Raw genomic sequence first — 20,772 nt, 5'->3', positions numbered from 1 at the left:
CTCTACCAAAAACCGATAGAATGAGCCAGCTTAATTGTTTTATGTTATGAATCACGATTTAGACAGCTGTTTGTCTGGAAGCACATGGCTGTTGTCCTGTGTTCTGAGCGCGGCCGCGTGCTTTCTTCAGCCCTGGTTCACAGTTCCTGTCCGGGATAGCCCGAGGTAGCATGAGTGTGCCCGTGACGTTAGTGGGGAAGCACAGATCTGTGTCTTGTTGTATATTGCAGATTATACCACTCCTGTTTTTATAAACAAGTTTTTATAGTTTCTTCTGAAAGTATTGAAGCTGGATACCTACAGAGAGAAATTTACTTTTTGCCTATGATTTCATGCTAGCTTTTTTCATCAGTGATACTTTCAGTCCAATCAATACATTTAATTTGCTTTTGACTCATGTTAGAATTTTCTATAATAGAGAGTAAATAAGATCTGTGAGCTTTTAAACATTTCAGTACATCATGATTTTATTATTAAATCTATTTTGAAGTCATATATAGATTCTAAACTAATTGATAATCATTATTGTTAGACACATCAAATTAGTAAGTGGTCTTGATTTGGTCAGACTTTGCAGTAGGTGAGTTTTGAAACTTTTGAGAATTTTGTAAACGTTTATGAGTGACAGCCGATTCGCAGGAGGCACAGGTAGACTTGGAACAAGCACACGTGTACCTATACTCATCTGCTTAGGTGTCCTTCTTAACAGTAGCCTTCAGGACTGGCGAGGAAAGCATCCACAGAACATCCTTCAGGACTGGCGAGGAAAGCATCCACAGAACGAACGCTGCTTTCCTCATCCCAGGGACACTGTAGTATGAGGGAAAGTTCAGTTTTCAAGTCTGTTCATTTTTAATTTTATTTTTTTTAAAGATTTAATTTACTGGAGAGAGAGAGAGCGCATGAGAGGGGAGAGGTCAGAGGGAGGAAGCAGGCTCCGCGCTGCACAGAGAGCCCGATGCCGGACTCCGTCCCACGACCCCGGGATCATGACCGGAGCTGCAGGCAGACGCTGAACCCACTGAGCCCCCCTGGTGTCCTAACTCTGCTCATTTTTAGATCAAAGATGTCAAGACAAAGGGCACTGTCTCTGGAACCTGGTGTGGCTTTGACACCAGAACGCTGAGTGAACAGAGCTGTTTCTGGAGCTTCTCTGGGTTCTCAGTGGGTCTGTGAAGAGATATTGTTTGGCAAGTTGCCGCAAACTGAACTATGTCTTAAATTTTTTTAATAATAAAGGATATTTATATCACAACCCAAGCCAAAAGTTGGGAGCTCAGCCGACTGTGCCACCCAGGCACCCCTAAACATCTACCCTTTATCCACAGAGATTTTTAGTCTTTTTAATCGAATTCATACTATACAGGAGGGTTTTTAAAAACCTTTAGAATCTACTTTTAGATCTGAATTCTGTTTGAGATACTAGTTAAGCCTTAAAAAACATGTCTTTGGGACACATGGGTGGCTCAGTGGGTTAAGCTTCTGTCTTCTGCTCAGGTCATGATCCCAAGGTCCTGGGATCGAGCCCCGCATCGGGCTCTCTGCTTGGCGGGGAGCCGGCTTCTCCCTCTCCCACTCCCCCTGCTTGTGTTCCCTCTCTCACTGTGTTTCTGTCAAATAAATAAATCTTTAAACACACACATACACACGTTCTTATGTGTTTGTTTCAAGAATGGTTACTTAAAATTCCTATTTAAAAAGTTTTAAATGTAGAAAAATAATACTATTAGTACCATAAAATGTTGCAACACATTAGTGTAATCTGTACCCAGAGGATGAGCACACTCAGCCTGCACTTTCCCGCAGCCCATCTCTTCCTCGTGGGGTGGAGCTCACGGCGACGGCTCAGGGCTGCCGAGCTCCGGAACAGCGCCTGCGGCCTGCGGCCTGCTCGTCTCGTGGGGCCAGAATGTTTCCCACGTGCCCCAGTGGGCAGCCTGGAGCCGGAAGTATGCTCTTTGTGGGCTTAATACAGACATTTTCTGAATCATACACGCTCTTCGGTTTATAGCTTGCTTGAATTTGGAAGAAATATATTGAATGAGTATCTACTTATTCTCACTTATTTTTCTCCATTCCCTTTCCAGGCTTCTCTACAGTTTAGCCTTTAATGCCAGGTTTCTGAGACACCTGTGGTTTCTCATCTCTTCCATGACAACACGGATGATCACAGGGTACGTGTCACGCGGACTTACAAACTGAGCTTATGTACATGGAAAGTGGCAACCTAAGTGAAAATATTTTAAGATGGTGTTTTAAAGTACTACTTATTGTATGTAAGAAAAATTCTAGATGGTCTCAATTTCATAAAAAGAAATTAAAGCCCATTTTTATACATGTTTATCCATATACATTAAAAATATGGCTTTATGTGACAGTAAATTTGTTTTTAATGCTGTATTCTTTTTAAAACCATGTGACTTTCAAATGTTTTGATAGTGAAAACACAGAGTTGAAGCAAATTTAACCCATTACAGACATTAAAACATATTAAATGTTTTAGAAGTTGGTTTTTAAAACTTTTTATTTATGTAATTTGACTTTTTTTTTAAAAGATTTTATTTATTTGACAGAGAGATCACAAGCAGGCAGAGAGGCAGGCAGAGAGAGAGGGGGAAGCAGGCTCCCCGCTGAGCAGAGAGCCCGATGCGGGGCTCGATCCCAGGACCCTGAGATCATGACCTGAGCCGAAGGCAGAGGCTTAACCCACTGAGCCCCCCAGGTGCCCTTGTAATTTGACTTTTCTTATATGAATCATTATGTAACTTGAAGTCTGGAATCTTTAATATACATATTTTAATTGAATGTGTACTAAACAGAGAATTTAATATTCAGACTTGCTTTGTGGTGAGCTGACCTAGCCTAGTGCCTCGCTGACTCTGTCCTCTGTCAGGAGTCCAAGGGAACTCCTCTCTGCTGTAACAGGAAAAGACGAGCGTGACGCTCAGGTCACCAGAGACGGAACTGGCAAAGTGCCGCTGGCTGTGCCGGTAACTGCGGTGGCCTGCTGCCTGTCCCTGAAGGAAGACACCTGGCAGTGTTGGGGCAAGAGTCGGGAAGGGAGTGTCCTTCAGTCTTTCTCTCTGTCGCCCCCTCCCCTCTGCCTCTCCCCACTCCGTCCCTTCCTCCCTGTCTTTCCTGACAGGCAGTGGAAGACTTTCTGGGGTATGAGGGTGGGGTGTCCCACCTGTGAGCTCAGCTGGCTGGGTCTGCGGCATGTGGTGTCAGACGGGGGCGTCAGAAAGGACGCCTGCTCCGGACGCTTTGTCTCAGGCTCACTGCTGTGCAGCGGGAGCCGGGCTTCAGGTCACTGACCTACACAGGCTCATAATAAAAGGGAATGTCGGTTTATGAATAGCATCGCTTTGAGAGACGTGCCTGGTTTTCTTCATTTAATGTCCTTGCCTCCAAAGTGAGTGATGACGCCACAGCAGCTGCGGGCGCTTGTGAAGGGGAAACAAGAGGGAGAGGCAGCAGGGATTAGAAAGAGACCTGCAATGCCTTCATGTCCGGAACATTCTTTTACACCCTTTCGTTCTCAAATTAAAATGTAAAGGTTTTGTGTATGTTTTGTTAGTTTTTCTGGTGGTTTTCCGCCACTTATGACCATGCCAGTCTTGGCCTGTGACAGGTTTGTTTAGTGGAAAAGATCAGGGATCACTGGATAGGAAATGATCGTTGGCCTAGGAGTGTTTGCACTCCGCGGTGGAGCCCCGCCGCGGCTCGGCCTGATGACGGCCTGTTTGTTGATGGCGTTTGTCTCTTGGTGAGGAGCTGGGGTCGCGGTGTGTGAAGGAAAAATGAGGTGTTATTGTTACAGTAAACCATCAGAATTACTTTATAAGTTTGTAAAGTCATGCAAAATTTTTAAAACTCATCATATCTTAAAAACCAATTTGAGAATTTGGGTTTCAGCTTACTTGTTTGATTAAAGGCCCTCAAGAAACTTACAATGGGATATATATTAGGATTGTATTACTACCATGTGAGTTTCTTGAGTTTACTTTTGGAATATGATTTAAAAATTGAAATGGGGGCGCCTGGGTGGCTCAGTTGGTTAAGCTGCTGCCTTCAGCGGGTCATGATTCCAGGGTCCTGAGATCGAGCCCCACATCAGGCTCCCTGCTCAGCAGATAGCCTGCTTCCCTCTCTCCCCCTCTCCCTGACGCTCTGCTTACTTGTGCTCGCTCTCTAGCTCTCTGTCAAATAAACAAAAAAAAATATTTAAAAAAAAAAGAAAAAAAATTGAAATGCCTGATTTTTCTGAAATTGGCATTGAATTAATTTGGAAATTGTTTCCTAACAAGAGTCCCACTGGGATGTGTAAGTTCCAGCGAGCATAGTGGTCATCACAGGAGCAGGAGAAAACAGGGGTTTCCTTGCTAACCTGGCGACGTGCTGGTGGCCTGAGCTGGAAGCCCGGGATCCTGACCTCCCAGACTCCGGGGCGACTGAGGCACAGCTGAGGGGCAGGAGCGTGTGGGCTCCTGGCTCGTCTTTGCCATTGGACCTCCCGCCACCAAAGCCCCGCCCGAGCCGGCTTGGGGCCTCCTTGGCTTGGGCTCTGTGCAGACTGTTCTGACTGTGAATTGCCCGTTTCTTGCCCCACCGACACGAGCAGTAAGTTGTGGTTACGGTGGTCACAGTAGACAGACTTCATTCTCGGCAAGAGCATGAGGCAGCGACTCGTGTAGAAGAGACTCCCGTGGGAAGGGCCGCGGTGGCCTTCGGGCGGGGGCGCCGTGTCTGGAGGCGGGGGGTTACCTGCGGTCTCAGGGCTGCTCCCACGCCGGCCAACTCCCCAGGCTCTCAATCTGTGGCTTTTCCATTATGGTAAGTTATGGACTTTTTATTTGCTCAGAAGTCTTTGAGATTGACTTGTGTTCAGTCTCAGAGGAGTATTTGGGTCAGTGTTTACGGCAGAAAGTGTGGCCCGCAGGGAGTGAAGAAACACGTGCTTCCCTCGTGTCCCTGCTGGAGGAGACCACAGGCGCGCATCCGGCCTCCTTGCCGGTCACGTGTTCTGTCGTCTAAAAGGAAACGATTCCTTCCTTTTGTTTACCTCATGGGATAAGCTCATGCTGAATGATTGTCCTCGTCGTAGGGACCCGAGTGCGGGAGCGCTGCACACGCCGACGCGTCTGGGCCCAGCTGCTGGGCGTGCTCGAGTGCCGGGGTGACCACTGGGGGCTGGCGTGTCACTCTTCTGTAACTTGACCTGCACCGTGTCCCCCCGAATAGCATTCGCTTGTCACGGTTCTCTGTTGTCTGTGTGGTTCTGTGAGGGAACCGAGAGGTGCCAACCGTTTCTACTAGTATCAGGGGAACGTGACATTAAACTGGTTTTCCTCTGTCTGTCGTCAGTTCATCGTGTGAGGGCCCAGTTCGAGTTGGTGGGGAGTCACTCAGGAGGGGCAGGAGGGCTCCTGCCCGCTCCGGTCTGGTTGGTTCGAAGGGAGCCCCCACACCTCTTTTATCCTAACATAAAGACCCTTTTTCTGTCAGCCTGGCTCTGGCCATGAGGTCGGACGGTTGTGCCTTGTCCCTTTTTATGTGTCTTCCCTGCATTTTTATTTTGGACAGATTGCTTCCGTCAGCCAGTGCCCAGAGCCTGGCTGCACGTTCAGGGTCAGGACGCACAGGAAGTCGGTCAGACGACGGTTCTTCTCTGTGACAGCAGAGTTCAGGCTGCACGTCAGAGCCCCTGTCCTCACGGACCTGTTGGTGGCAGTGCTCTTCTTTGAAGGGCCCTGTGGAGCCCTAAAGCTCCGGGTGGCTCAGGCTAGTGCACCAAAGCCCCACAAGAGTGAAAGGACATTTGCCTGGCCTCACTTCTGCCTTGCTCTCTCACGTAACTCTTGGCAGTCGTGGGCAACCACTTGCTAATTTGTGGATCCTTACTCCGTCGTATCGCATCTAATACAGGTCCGTGGTTGTGTAGAACTAGAGCTCCGCAGTATGAAGATCAAACAGCGATCTTGCCCACGTTTGCTAGCGCGGGACTGATAGGACCTGCTGTAGGGGACCCTGGGGCTTTATAGATTGGAAAGAGCCGGTGAACCTCTGTCACTGAGTGTTCAACAGGACAAGGAACCACATTTCCCCAAGGGGGAGGGGGAACAGGTTCTGGGTGGAGAAGTAAGTTTAATAGCTCAGAGCTCCTGACGCATGAGAGAGACGACAGAGCTCTCGGAAGATTGCCTTACTTTCGAGCTGCCCTAGGATGTGCCAGGACTCCTGGGAAAAGCAGGAGCGGTAACGAGCTGGTAGGTAAGTGTGGCTAACAGGAACAAAGCCCCGTACGCCGAGGGGGATCTCTGTTCCTGAAGCATTTATCAGGGGTCCACACTCAGCAGTTTTTAACGGTCCTAAACGTTAGCCACTGGGTAGGTGTTTCGTGAGAGCAGCGCGAGAGCAGATACTTGGTTGAATACGTGAAGCAGGAGGAGGGGTAGTTCGAACCCAGAAGGTAGCGGCGTTACTTGCTGTAACCCTGTCTGGGGGCCCCTGGCACTCCCAGTGATTGCTTTTGTCTGGTGATCACAGTAGTGGGAGCAGGAGTTGAGAGTGGTGGCTTGGGGTCCTGCCCTCTAGTTTGAGCAGTTTATGAACCGACATTGTTAGAAGGACTTTACCTTCCCTTTAAGGAGTTCAGTTGCTAATAGGAATGTTATTTTCCCTGCTGATTTTGCCTGGTGTCATGTCTTAATTCATTCGCAAATTGGAACTAACCTTAAAATCTTTTTTTGTTCTTGCTGCCGTCTCAAGGTCTATGGTGCCGCTGCTGCAGGTGATCTCCAGGGGCGCCCCCATGTCTTTGGACGACTCCAGCCGGATCATACCTCTCTTCTACCTGTTTAGCTCTCTGTTCAGTCACTCGCTAATTTCCATACATGACAATGAATTCTTTGGAGATCCCATAGAAGGTGAGAGTTCAGAAGAATCCGTTTTTTGCTGGCTTCATGGCCTGTCCGTTTTCATAGGTGATAGAAAAGTTTTAAGTCCCTTAAGTCTCTCATTGTATTAAGAAATGAGAAAGAAAAAAAAAGCCAAGTATGATAGAACATTGGATTATGTTTTCCAGTTGTAGGTCAAAGACAATCATCAATGATGCCTTTTACTCTGGAAGAGCTGATAATGTTGTCTCGCTGCCTTCGAGATGCCTGCCTAGGGATCATCAAGTTGGCTTATCCAGAAACAAAGCCGGAAGTTCGAGAAGAATATATTACCGCATTTCAGAGTATCGGAGTTACAACCAGTTCTGAGATGCAGCAGTGCATACAGATGGAGCAGAAGCGATGGGTTCAGTTATTTAAGGTAAGCTGTACGTGGGTTTGCGCTTGTGTGTGTGCTTACCGAGGTCAAGTAATGTACAGATGTGTTCTGACGACTCATTTCATAAGAAGTACAGGTTTGTTTTCGGCATAATTTTTAATTTGCAAAACTTTTTAAAATGAAAAGTCATTTTCATTTTACTTTTGCCTTCTTTGAAACCCTTGTTTTTACATTATCACGTGAGTCTTTTTAAAGTGGCTTTAAGTATGAGTAACGATGAATTATAAATGAAATTTTTTTTTTAAGATTTTGCTTTTTTAAATTTATTTGACAGAGAGAGACACAGTGAGAGAGGGAACACAAGCTGGGGGAGTGGGAGAGGGAGAAGCAGGCTCCTGCGGAGTAGGGAGCCCAACGCGGAGTTCGATCCCAGGACCCAGGGATCGTGACCTGAGCTGAAGGCAGACGCTTAACGACTGAGCCACCCAGGCGCCCCATAAATAAAATTTTTAAATATTTTCATTTTTCACTAAACGATCTCTTACAGATTGTATTTCTTTAATCTTTTCAGAAATTGATTAACAAAGGTAGGGGATAAGGTCATTAATGTAATGCAAGTGGCATATAAATTATTTAAAAATATCTTCGTTTTTAACCATGCAGAAAGAGGAGTTATGAGTGGCTGTGGCTGGTGCACTGGCGGGAAGTCACCACCGCTGAGAATGTAACGGTGGGGTAGGAAAAAAGAAAAGAAAAAGGGTGCTTGACTGGCCATGAAATTTCTGCAGCAAACACATCTAGTCAGCTAAAATCGCTCATTAAAGGAGTGGGAGCAGAAGAAGTGCATTTTCCAAATTGAATGCTGGATTTACAGTCCGTTTAATACCCGCGACCCCTAGCACACTAATGTGCAGCTCGAGTCATCAGCTGTCCCTTCAGGTCCTTTATCACTGCTTTTGTCAAGCTATCTATTTAATTGAAAGAAGTTAATTGAATGAAAATGATCAACTAAGCTTGTATTAATATTGCTAATGGAACTTTCTTCTTGGCCATGTTTGGAGAAAGATGTCAAGCTAGACTTTAGGAAAGGCCCATTAATGCTTGCACTTAACCTGATGGGCTAATTAAGGACTGCTTATTCATCCGACGAGCGCGCGGTAGTCTCTGTCCGGCCCGTTCTGCCTGATTTTACAACACATTTCACTTAGGAGCGTGAGCATTAGTAGCAGCGAGAGTAACTGATAATGTTTTGATTGCACTGAACACAGTCCTAATGCATCATTGAATTTATAATTTGTGCGGATTGATGTAATATATGTTTGCACAATTTATTTTAATTACCTAGCCCTATATTCCCAAGAAAACTTTAAAGGGCGTGTGTTGAACCCTTAATATATCCATTCTTAAAGGTTGACAACTTTGCGACTTTTCTAAGTTAAAAATAAGCTACCTAACCTATTTCAAACTTAGAATTCTTAGGTACACTTGGCTGGATATGTGTATTATGGTAGCATATGTGTTTTTCTTCAAGTATTAAACTCTGTTAATAAGGCTTTCCATTATGTAGGATACCAGGTTTTGTGCACAGTGTCAGATAATCTCGTTATTTTATAGCGCCTATTGAGAATTTCATGATTTTCATATGACGGGCTTCTCTTTAGGACCGAGAAACCTCAGGATTGAATAATGCTACAGAATGGGGGCACCCGGGGGGCTCCGTGGGGTAGGCCTCTGCCTTCGGCTCGGGTCATGATCTCAGGTTCCTGGGATCGAGCCCCGCGTCGGGCTCTCTGCTCAGCAGGGAACCTGCTTCCTTCTCTCTCTCTGCCTGTCTCTGCCTACTTGTGATCTCTCTCTGTCAAATAAATAAAATAAAATAAAAATAATACTATAGAAGATACTTTTCCTGGGCCCTGCTTTATTTTGCTTCAACGTTAAAGCAAAAATTTTAGGGGCGCCTGGGTGGCTCAGTGGGTTGAGCCTCTGCCTTCGGCTCAGGTCATGATCCCAGGGTCCTGGGATTGAGTCCCACATCGGGCTCTCTGTTCAGCAGGGAGCCTGCTTCCCTCTCTCTCTCTGCCTGCCTCTCTGCCTACTTGTGATCTCTCTGTAAAATAAATAAATAAAATCTTTAAAAAAAAAAAAAAAGCAAAAATTTTATAGTGAATTTTTTCTTATGCCTCAAAATGACTCATTACCACTTGATTAAGGATTAAAGGTTTTAGGAATTAAGGAGAAGTTCTACTTTTTTGGTAAGGAATTGATTTAGGTTTGAAATTGAGTTGTTACAAAGACCTTCTGAGTTCAGGACAGAGTTGTTTGAAGAGAATTTTTTGAACAGAATTTCTGTTCTTTGAGGGGTAAAAACAAAGTTACACTACCTGCTGGTAAGCTGAGCCCTAAAAATAATGAAAACTCAAGGCATACTCTTTGCTTTGCAGAGAAGGGCTTAGCTGCTACTGGTTTTTCTTTTGAGAAAAACTTATCTTTAATGGGAGATGAAAAGAATCCCCTCCGTGGCTCCTGTGTCCCAGACACTGTAAGAGCATTACGTAGACTGAGTCAGTGAACACAGTCACTCCAGGGCTGGGGCAGTTAAGGCCTTCCCTTGAACTCCGCTGCTCTGCACCCCGTTCCAAAAAGTACTAGAAGAGAATGTTAGATTTTTTTGTGTGTTTTCGTGCCAAATTTGAGTTGAAGAATTCAAGGTAGAATCAACCAGAGAAGGTAACAGCATTTTGCCAACGGTTTCCTGCCTTTTGCTGGTTTTGACAGAATTGCAGATAATGAGGCCTGACTCCTTCGACCACCAACATTTTCATTTCTTAGTCTTACGTTGGTCCTTTCAGACTAATTTCTGTGAGAGGCTCTGTTGGCTGGTCACAGAACATAGAATTTTAAGTGGTTAGAGTCATCTTTCTTTGTCGCTGTGAGAATTGAGGTCAGCTGCTGAGCCCTGCAGTGACACTGCTAAAACAGTTTACGCGTTTATCAAATTTATAAACTCCTCTTGACGTGCAGTTTATAGCTGCGGTTCCTTTAGCCCTGTGCGGAGGTAGGAAGTCTGTTTGCCATGCCTTTGTGTGCAGCGCTGCGCCGGCGGGTCACCTGCGAGGAGGAAGGTGTGTCGCGCAGCAGGAACGAGGTGCCTCACGCCTTCCTCATCCGCGCGCTTCTGTACGGAGGGAGAGCAGTGTGTGTTGTGATTGGTGTTCGCTTTCTCAGTGGCTGATTTCATGTTTCAGTTCCAGAAAGAATTTTTTTTTAAGTGAGAATTAAAACGACAGCCACGCCGTCACATAACCCTGGCATGCCGCCGTTAGTTTTCCCTGTTTGGTGAAACCAGGCTCCTGTGTTCTCAGAGCGCCCTTTCCCACCTTTGGGGGTTTTGTTTTGTTTCTGACTACCAAATAGGTTGGGTACTTTAAGAAATAATTTTGTAGTGCTTTAAACATCCTGGAGAATCCTGTTGTCTTTACAAATACAGCAGTGTTCAGGAGTAGTAACGGAGGGCTTCACAGAACTTGGTTCGCCTTCGCCCTGGGTCATCTGTGTGGGGGGCGTCATGGCCTCTGTGGAAGGGACGCCGCTCTCACCAGTTCCTCGAACTCGCAGGCCCGAGAACGCGGACTCCGCCCCCCCGGGGAATCGTGAGTGGCGGTTGGCCTAGCGCTTGCTCTCTCAGCATTTCTGCGTGGTGAAAAAACCAAATGTTCAGCTAATCACGTTGAGATAAACGAGATCAGTACCGTGAGAGAACGGAGGACGGAAAAACGACGCTGGGGTCACTGTAAGCTTCTACTCTAGGAGAACAGCCGTTCTGGTCTGCGAGACGGTGCTCCCGGGACTGGTCCTCACTGGTCTTCCTTGTACTTTGTCTCTACATAGTCTCTTATGAACTCGGGTTAGTGGAAAATTCTTACAAGACACACATTTACCGCATTGTACTTCACCGCACTCAAGTACCCGCAGATCGTGTGCTGTCTGTATCCTGCACTTTGTATTGAACTTCTTGAAGAATTACCCAAAGGGCACTTGGGTGGCTCAGGTCGTTATCTCAGGGTCCTGGGATCGAGCCCCACATCGGACTCTCTGCTCTGCGGGGAGCCTGCTTCCCCCTCTCTGCCTGCCTCTGCCTACTTGTGATCTCTCTCTCTCTGTCCAATAAGTAAATAAATCTTAAAAAAAAAAATTACCCAAGATGTTTGATTTTACTTATCAGATTTTACATAGAAAATTTCAGATAAAAAGAGATTGTTCTTTTATATTAAATATAATTTAGTCTTGCAGTTGCCTTTCGCAATTTGGACTATATGTACTCTTTTTGGGTTACAGTAATTTAACTGAATGTCAAGAATCTCCATTCAGAAATGTCAGACTTTACCCTCCGTGGCCTTCAGCCAGCTAATGTACATACAGTGCTCAGTATGTGTGTGATGTAGCGTGTAGTCACCAGGATTTCGTGTGACGATCGTAGCTGGTGCACTCTGAAACATACGGGGTCCTGTGAGACAGGGCCTGTTAATCTGCTGTCTTGCCCTGGGACAGCTGTCGAGGGTGACTTTTAGGAGCATCTCTATGTTTCTAAGCAGTCACCGACTTGATCTTTTTAACATTGGGTTCAGGGAACCTGTTCACGTGTATCACCTATTCTTAATTCAAGTGTAGACAATAGAGTGTGTATAGCAATTTTGTGTGTTTCTGATTGTTTACTTAAATAATTTTTTGAGTTACTGAGCATGTGTATAATCCTTAAGGTTTGATCTGGCACGGGAGAACATGATGTGGGGGACAAGAGTTAAACCCCAAACAAATGTAACGTACCCTCCTTACAGCTGTTGGGGTCTGCCGAAACTCGATTGAGCCGCACACCGAGTTAGCCCAGCGTTTGCTTATTGATGGCTCTATCTTGCCTCACGTCTGAACCCGCTGGTTCTCGAGTCCGACTGCTTACGTAGCGGGGGCTCCAGGGAGCAGTTACGAACGGTGGACTGGCTTCCCCCCAGATGAACTGAACTGGCTCTTGGGGCTTTTGCTCGGGCCTTCACCAGCAGGAGAACTCAGTGTGTGGCGCTAAAGAACCACGGGCCTCGGCGCCAGGGGTCAGTTTGGTCCGATATGTATAACCTTGGGCCTCAGTTTGCGAAGTTGGGCTTACCCAGGACTTAGGTCCTGTTTAAATCTAAAATTTCTTCAGTTTTGGGCGCCTGGGTGGCTCAGTGGGTTAAGCCGCTGCCTTCGGCTCAGGTCATGATCTCAGGGTCCTGGGATCGAGTCCCGCATCGGGCTCTCTGCTCAGCAAGGAGCCTGCTTCCTCCTCTCTCTCTCTGCCTGCCTCTCTGCCTACTTGTGATCTCTCTCTGTCAAGTAAATAAATAAAATCTCTAAAAAAAAAAAAATTTCTTCAGTTTTGGGACAGTCTTTTGTCGTGGGCATATTTGTGCCAGAAAACTGAATAAAATTGACTGGAGACAGATGCGTCAGATCTCAGCACTGGCTGTCTGTTGTCCCAGTTCAAATTCGTGACCCCAGTCTTCCTGACCTTCTACGCTCGCCAGTCTGTTTCCATCATTTTAGTGCTTACCTCCGTACACTTGCCCCCTCGGTGCTAAGTGTTTGGGTGGCAGTTGACTGTGTGATCCTGAAAGTGGGTGCGGAGAAAGGGGACATGGTCAAAGGTGTTTTGGCATCACAAATAGAGTCAGATTTTCATGGTTTCTTAAAATTTGTATTTTTCTTATGACTTAGAAGATAATTGGTTTATTTTTTTAGTTTTTAAAGATTTTATTTATTCGACAGAGAGAGAGCGCGCACGCGAGTGTACAAGCAGGGGGAGCAGCAGGCAGAGGGAGAGGGAGAAGCAGCCTCCCGCGGAGCAGGGACCCAGGGCGGGGCTTGATCCCAGGACCCTGCGATCACGACCTGAGTGAGCCGAAGGCGGTCACTCAATGAATGACTGAGCCCCCCGGGTGCCCGGAAGAGAACTAGTCTAAATGAAGGAGGAAAGTGCTTCTAGTTGAGTTTAAGACGTGGGATTCGACATTTCTGAAAACGTTTGTTGGGAATTGATCCAGGGTTAGCAAGTAACAATGTGTCTTCCACTTAAATTTTAATTTCATATAAATAACAAAGGCTTTTTTTGTTAAAAATATGTCCTATGTGGTGTTTTGGATCTATTTACATTTTTTGAAAATGCGGTATTTGGAGTATGTATATACTAAAAAATTATTTTGTATTTATTGAAAGTTAAAATTTAGTGAGGTATCCTTTATTTCCTCTGGTGATCCTGTCTGGGACTCACTTTCAAGGTTGGTTTGCTGTCAAGTGTAACTTGAGACTTGCTTTGTCGCAGTGACTCTGCGGACGGCCTCGACACACTTCCTGAGGCCCGTCACTCTGTGCCTCGCGCTTCTCCCCGTCCCTCTCCCTCTCCTTTTTAAAGAGGGTCACTGACACCAGGGCATTAGTAAGTAGTACATGATCCTTCCTTTTTTATGCTTAGAATGTGAGAGTAAGAAAGGAGGTGCCCTATATTGAAACTTTTTAGTGTTAAATTTCACAGTAACTTAAAAGCAGAAAGTAAGTTACGGCATTCATTCCTTCATCGGTAGTTTAATATTTGTGACCTGTGGAGAGTAAATGACCTCAGAACCAGAGCTTGAGAGATGACACCAAGAGACAGATGAAAGGTTTTATTCTGGAGTTAGGCAGCCCTGGCTCTGCCCTTTGGCAAGCCTTGGAGCAAGTCTCTTACCTTCAGCAAAGCTGAGTGTCCTCTGCTGTGTGGTGGGGAAGGTCGTCCATGAGGGTGTCAACATCCAGGGGACAATGTGCACAAGCTGTAAGTGAACAGGGGCTGCCAAGTCAATACGCTTGTATATTGGTCAGAAAACATGTCTTTTGCTAACAGTTGTGTATTATGTGTAAATTTCAGCCCAATATCTGTTCAGTCTGAACATCTTTAAGATGCTAATATAGGTGGTTACGAAAATGGAAAGATGGCTGAGATGTTCTTCACACAAGATGGTGGTGCTTCCGTCTCCGCTGTTGGAAGAGCGTGTGCTTACACGGTGTGCTCCGTGGGCTCTGACCTGGCCCCGTCCCAGACAGGACCGCTGCAGCGGAACTCACTGACACCCATTCTGTTCTTTAGGGGAGCGAAACCGAGAGACTTTGGAGATTGAAGTGCATTAGGTCAGTGAGCACACTCTGTCATGACTGTGGCGTTGACCAGACAGAGCCCCATGCTCGGCTGGTACTCTGCCGCAGCTGCAGTTAGAGGCAGTTGTCGTGAGCCCAGAAGCCCCTGGCGAGCACCGCAGTCCCGGAGTCGCAGGTGACCACCTGCGGTTCACTAACCTGAGCTTGCTTCTGCCGATTCAGAAAGGATATTACTGTAGTATCGGGACAGGCTTCCAGGTGCCACAGGGTAGATGTCACCACTAACTTGGTGAGAAACAGCCCTCCATCCAGAAGCGGTACCCAGACCTTGAGACGTTCATACTGATGTCGTTCTGTCTGCATTGGGCGTTACTGTTTCCTCTGTCCCCAGGCCTCTCGTCCAAGTGGGGGGTCCACATTCTAGTGGTCTGAGGTGTCAGCCAAGGGCCCTTTCTCACCCATTGTGTTGGACACGGAATTTTTGGTGTCCTGAATACCAGAGTTCGCGTGTCATAAAAGAAGCATCTGTGTTTCTATCGTATAGGGATGCCAAATTGTGGAATTTTAATGGGAAATCTCTATTAACAATTGAAATTATGCAATCTTGTTTGTCTTGGAAATTTATTATGTTATCCTTGTTTTAGTCCTTACCCAAGTTATATTTTATCCTAATTCCGCACCCGGGTTATATTTCACTTGCTAGAGGCGGTGTGCATAGAGGCCTGGCTGACTTTTTCAGAAAATATTCTCATGGTCTTACTTCAGCTACATAGTAGTAGTTGTGTGATCAAATCCTGTTTGTAAAGGTTTAAGGCTTTGGATTTACAGTTTTACATTGGTTTATCTTGGTTTATTACAACGAACATTTGTATTTAATATGAAATATCAGGTCTTTTTTTATTGTTTGTTTTTAAAGATTTTAATTATTGGGGCACCTGGGTGGCTCAGTGGGTTAAAGCCTGTGCCTTCCGCTCGGGCCATGATCCCGGAGTCCTGGGATCGAGTCCCACATCGGGCTCTCTGCTCAGCAGGAAGCCTGCTTCCTCCTCTCTCTCTCTGCTGCCTCTCTGCCTACTTGTGATCTCTGCCTGTTAAATAAATAAACAAATAAATAAATAAATAAATAAATAAATAAAATCTTTAGATTAAAAAAAAAGATTTTAATTATTTTGAGAGACCAAGCAGGTGCCTGCATGGGGGGAGGGGCAAGGAGAGAGGGAATTTCCAGCAGAGCCCACTGCGGGCTCGATCCCAGGACCCTTAGACTGTGACCTGAGCTGGAATCCAGAGTTGGAGACCCCATCATTGGGTCTTTTTTAAATAGGCAGGGCCGTCAGTTCATCACCATTTCTAAATTGGCGATTGGTTTTTGATGCCAGGTCAATGCTCGAATGCCTCCTGGCCCTCCAGGAAGGTATCTGGGACTGTCTCCCTCGGGGGCCTCCTGCGGACCCGGGGAGGGGCCGGTGCTCACTGCAGGGGCATAACGAGCGCCTGAGCTGTGGGGGTGCGGGGACGCTCCATGACAGGGTAGACTGGGTCTGTGTGCAAGTACCCCGGCCCCAGAGACTGACATGAGGGAGGTCCTGGAATGGTTTTCCGTGTTTTGACAGATGTCAGAGATCTTCCAGGACACTTCTTCCCCTCAGTGTTCTTGTAGTGTCCTTTCAGGAAGATAGGAAGTGATCTTGCTGTAGGGCAGACTTCCACGAAATTGCTGCATACTTGGAGATTTCTTGCCTATTTATAGCTTAAACGAGCTAATACAAGTCCAAATTTGTGTTTGAAAACTCCATTACGACCTCCTTTGTAGTCTGCCTTTGACATATTCCCGATAATTTTCCTCCCTTTGTTAGCACTCACTCCCTGCTTTGTACCCAAAATTCATTCCTGCAGTCGCCAGACGGGGTACGTACGTCTCTGCGGCCTGACTGTCCTGAGCTTGTTCATGTGACTTTGCCGTCTGCTTCCTCTGCAGGTGATCACCAATCTAGTGAAAATGCTGAAGTCCAGAGACACGAGGAGAAATTTCTGCCCTCCAAATCACTGGCTGTCGGAACAAGAAGACATTAAAGCAGATAAGGTTTACTGAAAGATCCTTCTAATATTTTTCTGAAAAAGCTGTTGTCTTTCTGGGGACAAGGATAAATTCTTTTAAATTGTTTCATTTATTACTTACTATGTAATTAGTAACGGTAAACTTTTTTATTATTAATTCTTAGGTCATAGAATCTGTAGCAGTGTCATTGACTTAAAGATGTGTCCTGAGTTCACTGTTTAGACCTAATTTTCTCCTTTAACCACAAATTATATTGGAGCCTAGTGGTTCTTTGTTGGGATTGCAAGGGGTTTTGCTTTTATTGGTGTTTTAATTGTCAGTGTGTATTTAATAGCCCTTAAAGGAGAAGGGGCATGTCCTTGACTTTCTAAAGGAACAGAAACAAATTTGAATATTACTTAGATCTAGACCTAAAGTAGATTCAATAGTATAAATATTTTTAGAAATTTAACAAAGGTCATGAACTGTTTGAATTTTCATTCTTACTTGTCAGAAAAGGGCATGATTTTATTCATTTCAGGGTCTTGGGGATGAGGGCAGAGTAGAGGGTCTAGAAGAAAGAAGACCGTGAAAACATTTAAGGAAAGAAAGCAGTGGTTTTACACCAGTTTCATACTGGGTGTGCACAAGTCTTTAGCGATGTGGCTAAAGCCAGGTTGCGGGCCCCACAGGTCACCCAGCTCTACGTCCCGGCTTCCCGACACGTGTGGAGGTTCCGGCGGATGGGGAGAATCGGCCCCCTGCAGTCGAGCCTGGACGGTGAGTTCTCTGTGGTCCGGCAGGTTCTCCCTAGCCCAGGGTCGTGGGCTCTGCTTCACATACTGGGAGATCCTCGCTTTTTGGTGTACTGTTCTGAGATTTCTTTTGAACTGTTTTTAGTGGGGGGAGGGGCAGAGGGGGAGAGAGAGAATCTTAAGCAGGCTCCATGCGGAGCACAGAGCCCGACACGGGGCTCCCACAGTCCTGTGTCATGACCTGAACCAAAACCAAGAGTCGGAGATGCCCCTGGTGTTCTGTGATTTGGGGTAAACGTCTCCTTGATCCTGACTGCTCCGGAAATCTCTCCTGCGCCTTCGGAGGTGACCCCTTTGCCCAACCAGAGCGTCTGGCAACCACTGACTTGCTTTTGTCCTGATAGCTTTGCCTTTTCCAGCACGGCTTTAAATGGAACCATGTGGTGGGTAGCCTTGTGAGTCTGGAAAGGAAAAGTCCAGGCATCCCTCTGAGACAGGCCGGCTTGACTCCAGACCACTGCAATAAAGTGAACGAAGCAGACGAAGTTTTTGCTTTTCTAGAGCATGTAAAAGTCAAGTATGCAGGGGCGCCTCGGTGGCTCAGTCCGTTAAGCCTCTGACTCTTGAGCTCAGCTTGGGTCTTGATCTCAGGTCGTGGGTTCAGGCCCTACGTGGGGCTCTGTGCTGGGTGTGGAGCCTACTTTAAAAAAGAATGTTAGTACGTAATAGCACTGCGTCTAAGAAAACGCCGTACATACCTTCATTCAGAACACTTTCAGCCAGGAGATGGTGGCTGTCATCTGAGTAGTCAGTGACCGGTAATTACTGATCACAGATCCCATAACAAATAGAAGGATGAAAAAGTGTGAAATACTGCGAGAGTTACCTGAGTGGGACACAGAGACCCGAAGTAAGCAAGTGCTCTCGGCACGCACCGGACGCGGAGTCAGTGCGGGCCTTCCGTCCGTACAACTCCATGTCGGCAGAGTGCGGCGAAGTGAGGTCACGTGTGTGCAGAGCTTGACAGAGGTGTCCCTGTGTGTTGCAGTGGGTTTGGAGTCCCTGCCTCTCTCTGTGTCGGAGGAGCGACAGCTGGCCATCCTGACTGAGCTGCCCTTCGTGGTTCCGTTCGAGGAGCGGGTCAAGGTGCGCACCGCGGTTCCTCCGTCGCTTCAGTGCGAACCAGCACCAGTAAGGAAGGCTCGGTGTGGCCTAGTGGCTCGCTGGTCATGTCATCGCTGTTTTTCTCACGAGATTGCAGTCGCTGATGGTGACGTATAAGAGCGTGGTCTGACCAAATGCCTCTGCGTAGACTTGACAGCTGTAACTAGTTTAAAGGCCTGTCACACCGTTGTCTTCTTATAATGGGGGGAGAAGGTCCTTTTGTCTAGTAAATTTTGCATTGTTTTTGAAAATGCACTTCTTTTAATAAGATATGCTGGTACTGTCTGCTGGGTCGTTTTTCACCAGCACAGCCTCACAGAAGAGGGGGGAGCAGGAGTCTGGCGATTTCTGACCAGTGCACCTGTTTGAGATTTAACATGTTTTGTTTGTTGTATTCATCAACTCTGCAAATTTCTAAAAACTAGTAGGGTACTCTTAAGTATTGGCTTCGGGAGGGTGATTTTAGTCCCGCCCGCTCCGTTTGTAGGATGAGCAGGTGTTTCTTTGAAGGCTGCTGGAGCGGCCGGTGGCAGCCCGGCACTGCGTGGCTCCTGCGCCCCCTCTGCTGGCGGTTAGGGACACGGCCGGACCCACAGTAGTCCACAGCTACACGGAGCTTGTCTCTCCTCTCCCCCCTGGGTTTTTCTGAAGGGTTTGCAGAAGAGAATAGTGAGTATATACTACAGCAGGGAGTCTTAAATTTTGTTCTAAAAGGGAGGAAAGAGCAATGTTACAAATACGTAAGTACTGCACCTTTCCTGAGAAGGCATAAAGTCTGTATTTGATATCTTGGCTTTTAAAATTTGCTTCAGAATTTATAGAGATAGAAAAGTTAAGATTCACTTAACAGATTTTCCTCTTGTTGCTTATGTTTATAACAAAAAGTCTGTTGCTTACATAACCTGACAGCTTACCCTGTTTCTCAGATCTTTCAAAGGTTGATTTATGCAGATAAGCAAGAAGTTCAAGGAGATGGTCCATTTCTGGATGGAATTAATGTCACAATAAGAAGAAATTATATTTATGAAGATGCTTATGACAAACTTTCCCCAGAAAATGGTACATATAATTCTGTGTATCTGTGTGTGGCGGGGGAGGCGAGGGATCATTTTAGGAAAAGGGAATCATTAGGGGCTCCTGGTGGCTCAGTCAATAAGCGTTTGCCTTGGGCTCAGGTCATGACCTCAGGGTCCTGGGATCGAGCCCATATCGCGCTCCCTGCTCATTGGGGAACCTGCTGCTCCTCTGGCTTGTTCTCTCTCTCTTGCTCTCTCTTTCTCTCTCTCTCTGGCAAATAAATGAGTAAAATCATTTTTAGAAAGAAGAAAAGAGAAAGGTAATCATTAAAGCATTAGTGTCTGTCATCTTGTTCTGTAATGACTTTTTCAGTGAAACGTGCTATGTCGGATTCCGTAGGTGTGTGTTATCAAATAACACTGGCAGTTATCACAACAGGAGCCTTTCAAATACTGATTTTTTTTTTTAAAGCTAGAAACTTCACCCATGAATGTCTGTGTCTAAAATTCAGTTGACAACTTACATCTAAAACTGTTGATGGGCAGCTGTCGACATTCCGTACTCCATAGAGTAGCCTACTTCTGTGTTGTAATCTCTGAGCCACACTTAACGGAGCAGAAGAAACCGCGCCGCAGGCAGACCCCTCTGCGACGGGCGCGTGCGTCGGTGGCAGGAGGCCGTCGCTCAGAGAGGGTGATGCGGGTCGCGTTTAGAGCTCAGCGACATGTTTGACCTCACATGAATATTGGACACCCAGTGTGAAACTTGTAGCATTATCATTTATATATGGATGCTTTTAGCTTCAGAATATGGTGTCCTTGATACTGGGTGATACTGGTGATACTGGAGTTGGGGCTCCATCAGTGCAGGGAAGGAACGGTGGATGCTAGCGGCGTCTGGCGCAGCTATAGGAGATGATGGGACAGTGTCAGAAGTGAAGGGACAGTTGCTTGTTCTAGGGGAGCAGAACCTCATGTCCTTTTTTCCTTCAAGAGCCAATTGTGTTATGCTGCGGGAATAACGGGACGAGCCGCAGTCGCTGGCCCCGTCTGTTCCGGGTTAGTGTGCGAGGACTTGACGCTCCCGTGCTGCGGGTATGTCGTGTAACCTGTGTGGCAGCCCCAAAGCTGGACCCCACCAGCCCAGTCCTGACCCCGGGCTGCAGGGCCCCCACTGCACCAGCGTGCTCTTGCCCAGCATAGTACGTTTCTGAGTTTTCTGCGTGAACGAGGGGGGAATCTGGCGCTCTGACTTCAAGCCCAGCACACTTTTGAAAACAGACGGGGCCTCCGTCTGTGGGGATCCAGTTCCCGCAAATCAGCTATTGTCGCTCTGCGTTGTGTCTCCCGCTGGCCAGGCTCT

At 46.6% G+C, this 20,772-nt stretch overlaps 1 protein-coding gene across 6 annotated transcripts in view; it reads left to right on the top strand.

Moving 5' to 3' along the window:
* Positions 1-20,772, top strand: part of UBE3C (ubiquitin protein ligase E3C) — a 109,009-nt gene that overhangs the window by 40,351 nt on the left and 47,886 nt on the right. For 4 of the 6 annotated variants that reach the window (XM_032304263.1, XM_032304260.1, XM_032304261.1 and 1 more), the window contains 7 exons: positions 2,088-2,174; positions 6,769-6,926; positions 7,085-7,317; positions 16,415-16,519; positions 17,167-17,254; positions 18,278-18,375; positions 19,320-19,452. In XM_032304263.1, the coding sequence (XP_032160154.1) occupies positions 2,088-2,174; positions 6,769-6,926; positions 7,085-7,317; positions 16,415-16,519; positions 17,167-17,254; positions 18,278-18,375; positions 19,320-19,452 (902 nt within the window). The remainder of the gene's footprint in view (positions 1-2,087; positions 2,175-6,768; positions 6,927-7,084; positions 7,318-16,414; positions 16,520-17,166; positions 17,255-18,277; positions 18,376-19,319; positions 19,453-20,772) is intronic. The other 2 variants (XM_032304262.1, XM_032304265.1) reach the window with 2 other exon arrangements.

The sequence above is a fragment of the Mustela erminea genome, chromosome 11, assembly GCF_009829155.1.
Source record: "Mustela erminea isolate mMusErm1 chromosome 11, mMusErm1.Pri, whole genome shotgun sequence".
In the NCBI taxonomy this organism is placed as follows: domain Eukaryota; kingdom Metazoa; phylum Chordata; class Mammalia; order Carnivora; family Mustelidae; genus Mustela; species Mustela erminea.
This window is presented reverse-complemented; position numbering and strand designations above follow the sequence as displayed.